The 7,269-nt window shown below is 39.6% G+C and overlaps 1 protein-coding gene across 1 annotated transcript; it reads left to right on the forward strand.

The window, feature by feature from the left end:
• The first annotated feature begins 1,767 nt into the window (after nucleotides 1–1,767).
• Nucleotides 1,768–3,775, forward strand: LOC140801895 (uncharacterized). Its single transcript, XM_073157261.1, has 2 exons — nucleotides 1,768–3,431; nucleotides 3,514–3,775. Exon 1 carries the CDS (start codon nucleotides 1,857–1,859, stop codon nucleotides 3,399–3,401), a length of 1,545 nt encoding a protein of 514 aa, XP_073013362.1. The 5' UTR covers nucleotides 1,768–1,856; the 3' UTR covers nucleotides 3,402–3,431; nucleotides 3,514–3,775.
• The last annotated feature ends 3,494 nt before the right edge of the window (nucleotides 3,776–7,269 follow it).

Consider the following 7,269-nt stretch of genomic DNA (forward strand, 5'->3'; position numbering starts at 1 on the left):
GAAATAATTTGGGGCCGGCATAGGGAGGCACGAGGCCGTTGGTTGGCCGAATTTTCGGCAAAACCTAGAGATATGAAAAATTGGCCGAATTTCCCCCCTCATGTGCACATGCAATTTTTTTTAAATCCTGGTACGAGATGTTACAACCACATCTTGGCATCGTGCTCTAACTCTCAATACCTCAACTAGGCCATGGCCTAAGCTATCCATTAACCCCGAGCTACCACTCTATCTCCTAGCTATAGCCATCATGTAGCCACCACTAGTCCTAGCCAATTCATTGGCCTTATCCACCCACCCATAGATGCCCTCCTCCTCTATCCAAACCACTTAAAAACCCTAGCTACAGTTGCCATCACCTTAGGTAGCCATCCCAACCCCTAGCATGCCTCCATGCTAGGGTTAGCAAAAATTGACCTGATTCGATAACCCAACAAGGTAACCTAGCTTTTAAATGAGTTTGAGTTTAGTCTAATTGGGTTCAGGTCATAAATGGATCAATCCGTCTAACTCGATTATTAAAATGAATCATGTTTGTGTTTATTACTTCAACCCGATTAACCTGTTTATGACCTAACCTTCATATTAGTTATATGACTCACCACCCATTTATAACATGATAACCCATTTATGACTCGACGAACTCGTTTATGTCACGATGAACTCATTAATAATACGAAAAAATCCGTTTAAACCCAAGTAAACTTATTTACAACTCGAATAAACCTATTTATAACTCGAATAATTTATAAGAAATTAAATAACTTGTGCCACCTAATAACCTGTTTATGACCTGTGTAACCTATTTAATAAATAGATTGTGTTTATATTTAGAAATTCTAACCTATTTAATAAATAGGTCCTGTTCGTGTTTGCATTATCATGAGTCCACCCTTAAAGGCCTAAACCAACCCATACCCCTTGCTGAACACGAGAGACATGCGCAGCCTTGTCGAGTCCAAGGTTTTCTCCTATGTCAGACCTGTCTCCAAGGCGAATCCATGAGCCCTCTCCATATACATCACTCAATTAGACCTAGATCTATCATTCAACCAAGTGGTAGCCCCAGATTCAAGGGAAAAGGACATGAGACACTCAAAAGCCCTAATTGACTAGATAGTAGTCCAACTGCCTAGCCAGATATGAGCTAGGGCTTTTTTTTTTTTTTTTAATCTTCGAGCCATTAAACCTTGGCATTGTGAGTTGTAACCTACTTAAAACCTTCCTAAGGAAAACATATCATTAGGTAAATATTTGAGTTTCAAATTAAATTAAATAAAAAGGAAAACTTATTAATATATGGTTTGTGAAGACGATAATGACAAGTTTATTTAGATAGAATGCACGGAAAGGAAAAAAGAAAAATATTTATTGAGTTTAAGAAAGTAGTGTTTTCTTTCATAAAAAGTACTATTTTATTTTTGAAAAAGGATAAACTAATATTAAATGAAAAGCAGACTTTTCTAACTACTCAAAAATAAAGCAAGAGCAATTTAGTTAAAGAGACTTTAAGTGATTTTATAATGAAAACATAGAACGGGAAAGAATGGCAGTATCAAAACTATATAAGATTTAAGGGGACAAAATCCTCTTTTTCTTTCTGTAGTTTTTAAAGCTTACGTTGTTCTGACCAATATCTGGCGGCATAAACCAAGTCTGGCAGAAACCGTGTCTGGAAACAACACTTCAGAACAAAGAATTTGGCGGTGGGTCCCCGTTTTTCTTGTCCCTTTCCTTTTACCTTTCTTCCACATTCAACCGCGTAACATCCCACCAAACCGACCTACCCATTCTCCTCTTTCTCCCTCGGCACGAGGCGGTGCTCAAGAAAAGCGAGAGAGGACAGAGGAGAGGAGATGGATATGCTTTTGTGCGATGAGCTCCTCCAAGAGATTATCCAACGCCTTCCCCCTTCCTCTTCCCGATCCGTCTCTCTTGTTTCCCGTCGCTGGCTCTTTCTCCTCCGGTCCTCAACCACCTCCCTCTCCCTCCGAATTCCTTCTTCCTCTTCTATTACAAATACTCCTACTTCTACTGCTGATGGTAGTAGTACTATTACTATTCTCGCGCCATCCTTCTCTACCATCCTCTCCCACTACCCTTTCCTCTCCAATCTAACCATCATCCAAGATGACAACATAGATACCGATGGAATTTCTCCTACTTCCTTATCTTCTGATTCTCTCCTCCTCGCCGTCGCTGTCTCCCCGTGCTCCCGCCGCCTCTTCCACCTCCGTTTCATGCCCAATTCCCCTGTCTCCTCCTCCGCTCTCCTCTCGGTTTCCTCCTCTTTCACTCGTCTCACCTCTCTTCATATAAGCTCCCTTCCTCCTCTATCCCTCCAATGGCTTGCGAACCTTCCCTCCTTGAAGTCCTTCTCGCTCATCCGGTCCCGCCCTAAACCGTCCCCTCGCCGCTCCGCGCGTGATGCGATTGGCGATGACGGTGATGGCGGAGCACATGGTGATGGCTTTATTGTGTTGCCTCTTGAGAGCTTATCTTTGTCGGGTATCCGTGCGGCGGACCGCGGGCTCTCCTGGCTTTGGCGGCGCTGCGGAAACTTGCGGTGGCTGCAGTTGCGTGCGTGCGACGGCACCGGCGATGGGCCGTCTTACCCGTCCTTTACCCTTTGCCTTGGTGGCCTCCTCGGCCTTGAGCTGCGGACGTGCCGTGCGATCGCTGACCGCGTCCTCCTCCACGCGGCCGATCATTGCCGTGCCCTAACTTCCCTTCTCTTATATGACGGCGGTAGTAGGGATGCGCTCCGCCACTTCATCCACCAGCGTGGCTCCGCCCTCCGCACCCTTGACCTCCGCCTCCCCCTGGACCTCCACAATGACCATCTCTTCGCCATCGCCGGCGACCGTCATCATCACTACCACCGAGGTGGAGTAGGTAGCGGTGGTCTCGGCCTTGCCGCCCTCCGCCTTCAAAGCTGCTGTCTTGTCACAGGGGACGGACTCCGCTCCCTTGCCCGTGCGCCGGCCGGTGCTGCCATCGAGGAGCTCGCCCTGGTGAACTGCGATGTCGTGGAGCGGGAGCCTGGTCTGCTCACCTTCCTTGGGCAGAGCATGCCACGGCTCCGTAGGTTGGATTTGTCACATAATGAGACGCTGGCCGATAAGGAGGTCAGATCGATGCTCGCTTCTTGCAGGAATCTGGTGGATATCAGACTAAGGGGTTGCAGGAGTTTGACTGGCGATTCTCTGTTTTCCTTGCTAAAGCATTGCAGCAGATGGTTGGAGGTTATCGACATATCTCGATGCCCGGGGATTGGAGCCGATTCTATTGAAACATTTGCTCTGAGTGCCATTAGGTTAAATCAAATGATTGTTGAAGAGGGCAAGGTTTCTGAAGCTGCTAAGGCATTGGCAACTCGGAAAGCGATCAAGATTGGTTGATTCTGTGGTACAAATGGCGATAAGAGAAAGGTACATACCCTAAATACAGAAGTGGCTCTTTTAGATTTTTTTTTTGGACTTTACTAAGAGATAGCACTCTATTATTCTGTAGATAAATTGTGCTGTCTCCATACATATGTTACAGTTAATATATGATGTAAAGCTTCCCCTGGCACACAACAACAATTACTGAAGCCAGGAGATGGTTGTTGTATGTATTGGTACAAATAATAACCTGGAGAGGAACATTTTGTTGATACATTGAAATGCTCCCGCTCCCTCTGAGCTATTGCCCACAAGGGATTAGCTGAGAAAATGGTACCATCTTTCTACTGTATATGATCCAATAATTAAATTATATTGTATTTCCTGAATTAATGGTCATGTTTCTAATTACACAACTTCATGTTTGTCTATGTTCACTTAATTTGTAAACAAGCAATTTGATATTCCGTTATAGTGCTTTTGTGGTTCGTATGTTTAGTTTGTTTGTTTCTGTTAGCAGGCTATCATACCAACGCTCAATCCAATCAAGTCCGTAGTGTCTACCAATTTCGCCATCTCCCCTTTCCCTTTTCTCTTAGACCGAGATCCATTTGTAATTTCATCCATCTCTTTCATTTATTTATTTATTTGGAAACCATTGAATTTAATTTATTAGATAATGATTTCTATATCAAAAAGTGGATGTTGCTATGTTTTTTTACCATCCTCTGCTTTCGAATCTCTTAAAATGGAATCTGTTGCCATGGTTCCTTACTTCGACAATGTGCAAATATCTAAATTTCACCCTTTAAGATACTTTTTCAGACGCATTGCTGATACTAAGTAGCAGTCCAACACCAAAAACAACATAAACTAGACCAAACATGTAATAGCAGATTCGGAATTGTAACCAAGCTTCCCTATGGGTTCTATACCTGATTCATAACTAGAGAGCTTATCTGGTCCTTCTCTAACTGGGGCTAAAACTCTTGAAATTACAAATACCAAGATAGGAATAACACTTGATATTATTAGAGAAGACAATATAATATCATATTTGTGAAGCAGAAACATAAATGTACTCCTTAATAATGTGGAATATGCTGAATTATTCTATTAGAGATGGCATTGTAAATTCTTTTGAAGTATATGATCTGTTTTTTCTTTCACTTATTTTATAAGCTGTTGGACTTTCCCTTATGGTGTTTGTTTTTGTATGTTTTATCAAGTTATCATCTCTTTGTTGTGATGTATGTAATTTTTTTTGTTTCTTTTTTGGATTTTGGCTTATTTCTTCTTATAATTTCATTAGTTTGGGGTGGTACTGATGCAAAATCCAAGAAAACTTTAGGAAAGACTTATTGCTTCTGTAAATTCTCTTTATATTAAAAGAGATTTAGTATTGTACCTAGTGGTCCAAAAATGAAATGCTAATATTGAGTATAATTTGGTAATTGGCATGGTTTACTATTAGTATTTTGCTCATCTTTTGCTTCCATCTTGATTACTTTGTTGGTTTTTAGGAAATATTTTTTATCTCAAATTTTGTATATTCATATATTCACATTGACTTGTAGTTTGTCCTTATCCTAATAAAAGAAGCTCTTAGAGCAGATAGATGGAATAAATTACGGCAATTTCAGATGTGAGTTTTATGGGTGTTGAGTTTTCTTGTGCGGATGAAATTGTTCCAACTCATTGACGAATGACATGAATGAGAGGAGGAAAAACTTTCTAAATTCTTCAAATATGAGAAATTAGTCTTGCTTATCTTTTTTGAGCATAAGATTGTTCTAACTCAATTAAGAAATGATAAACATAACATGTCTAATAGTTTAACCATATGCTTGCATGCATGGTTTACCGGATTGATCGAGCCCGATTCTAATCTAGGCCTTCCACTCTTTTTATTCTCTCTTTACCATATAACCATTATTTTTTTTATGAAGAGATCTAGTTCCGGAGAACTCTTGCGAACTCGGATGAACTCTGGTATATAATTTCTTAATTTATTTTTTCCACTTTCTTCTTCTTCTTTTTTTTCTTTTATTTAATTTTTTCCACTCTCTCGTTCTAATCTCTTCTTTTCAATTTTTTTTGCACCATAGTTTTTCTTTCTTTATTTTCTTATTTTTGGTAAACTTTTTTTATTTTTAATTTTAGAAGTTTTTTTTTGTATTTTTAAATAATAGTTAGAATTTTACATAATTAAAAAATCCAATCTAATCTAAGCGATTGATATGGCCAATACGGCTGATCCGGCTAATACGTATCAATTTTTTGAAATGCCGATCCCAATTTTTCAAACCTTGCTTATATGAAATATCTGCGTATGAAGCAAACCTGATAAGAATAGATAATGCTCTTCTAATTATGGTAGTGATCTACTTGTAGAAAATCCCTCTCTACATATTAATTGTTCACTTCCAATATCATGCTAGAACATATCTTTTTCCTAAGTTTTTCAGTAGCCAAGAAAATTGCAAACTAAGATTTCTCATGGTACCAACAGTAGAAATCCATGAGAGAAGATCTATCTTCTACTTCCTTTTTCTCTTTGAAAATGTATTTTAGTGCTTCTAATACCGCATATAAGCCATAAAATTCGTATTTGACCATATTTTTGCATATCTGATTATATTTTGAAAAGATATTAGTTTGCACAAACAAATTTTAGCACCTCGACTCGAATTTAAGACCTATGGTTGTTTATGGTATTATAGTCCCTACACTCTTATATTGGTTAGCTTAGCTATGATTCATCACATTGATAGTTACGCACCAAAGATTACAACAGAATTTTATAATTTTCAATTCTTGGTGCCTAGGCATTTTTTTCATGCTGCAGCTTATGGGCTTGCATTTAGAGCACTTGATCATATTTAGGGAGAACAAGTCTCTGATTCCATTGAAGCTTCATCTCTCCCTACTATGAAGCATAGACACGGACACGACACGGCGACACAGCAAATTTTGAAAATATAGAACACGGACACGTCATAGGACATGGTGAAATAAAAAAAAAATATTATTGATACATCTGAAGTAAAAGTATGCAATATAATAGTGTTACATACATCCATTAAGCTATAAGAACTAAGAAGTATCATTCAAAAAACAAAGTATACATCAAGCTGTAAGAACTAATTTAAAGATAAGAACAAAATTGAAAGGCAACCAAAAGTGTACAAAATTCTAAAAAGATATCAGATTATTATTACAAGCCCCAAAAGTGCAAAACATGTCCAACTGTCCAAGTAATTGAGTTCCACAAAAGTTTAAAAACTAACAATCATTATGATACGATTCGGACTTCACCGATGTCGTCTCGAGTATGGATACATTTTAGGGATGTCTTTTATTCTTGTTTTACTATTTATTTCAGGAAAAAAAAGGTTTTCTGTATGTCGCATTCGAACGTGGGTGGAGTGCGCTCGAACGCGTTTGTGAACGCTTACATCAGGTTTGCAAATACAGAGAACGCAAAATGTGCGTTCAAACGCAATCGGCAAAAATCTACTGTTTCTAGGGTTAATAATTGTCATTTTTGAATTGTTTGATTAGCCTCTAAAAGTGTGGATGACAACCAATGAGTCATTGTTGAATGAATTGAGGTTTGCCCTAGTCTTCTTCTTCTTCTCTCTCGTTCTCTCATTCCCTCGTTCCGCGGCGTCGACTTTTCTACCCTACCTCGACCGGCCACTCACCCTAGTCCCTTAGGGCCGCTCACTCCTCCCCTTCTTCCAATCTATCTATTACCTTGCCCTAACCCTTTCCATCATCCATAATCCTTCCACCACCACTCACTCACCGGTGCCACCTCATTACTGCCGGTCTACCACCATCCATCATCACCTAGGATCTCGTGCCTCCATCTACGGAT

This window comes from Typha latifolia, chromosome 15, assembly GCF_019914945.1.
Source record: "Typha latifolia isolate L0001 chromosome 15, TyphaL0001v2, whole genome shotgun sequence".
NCBI classification, from domain to species: Eukaryota; Viridiplantae; Streptophyta; class Magnoliopsida; order Poales; family Typhaceae; genus Typha; species Typha latifolia.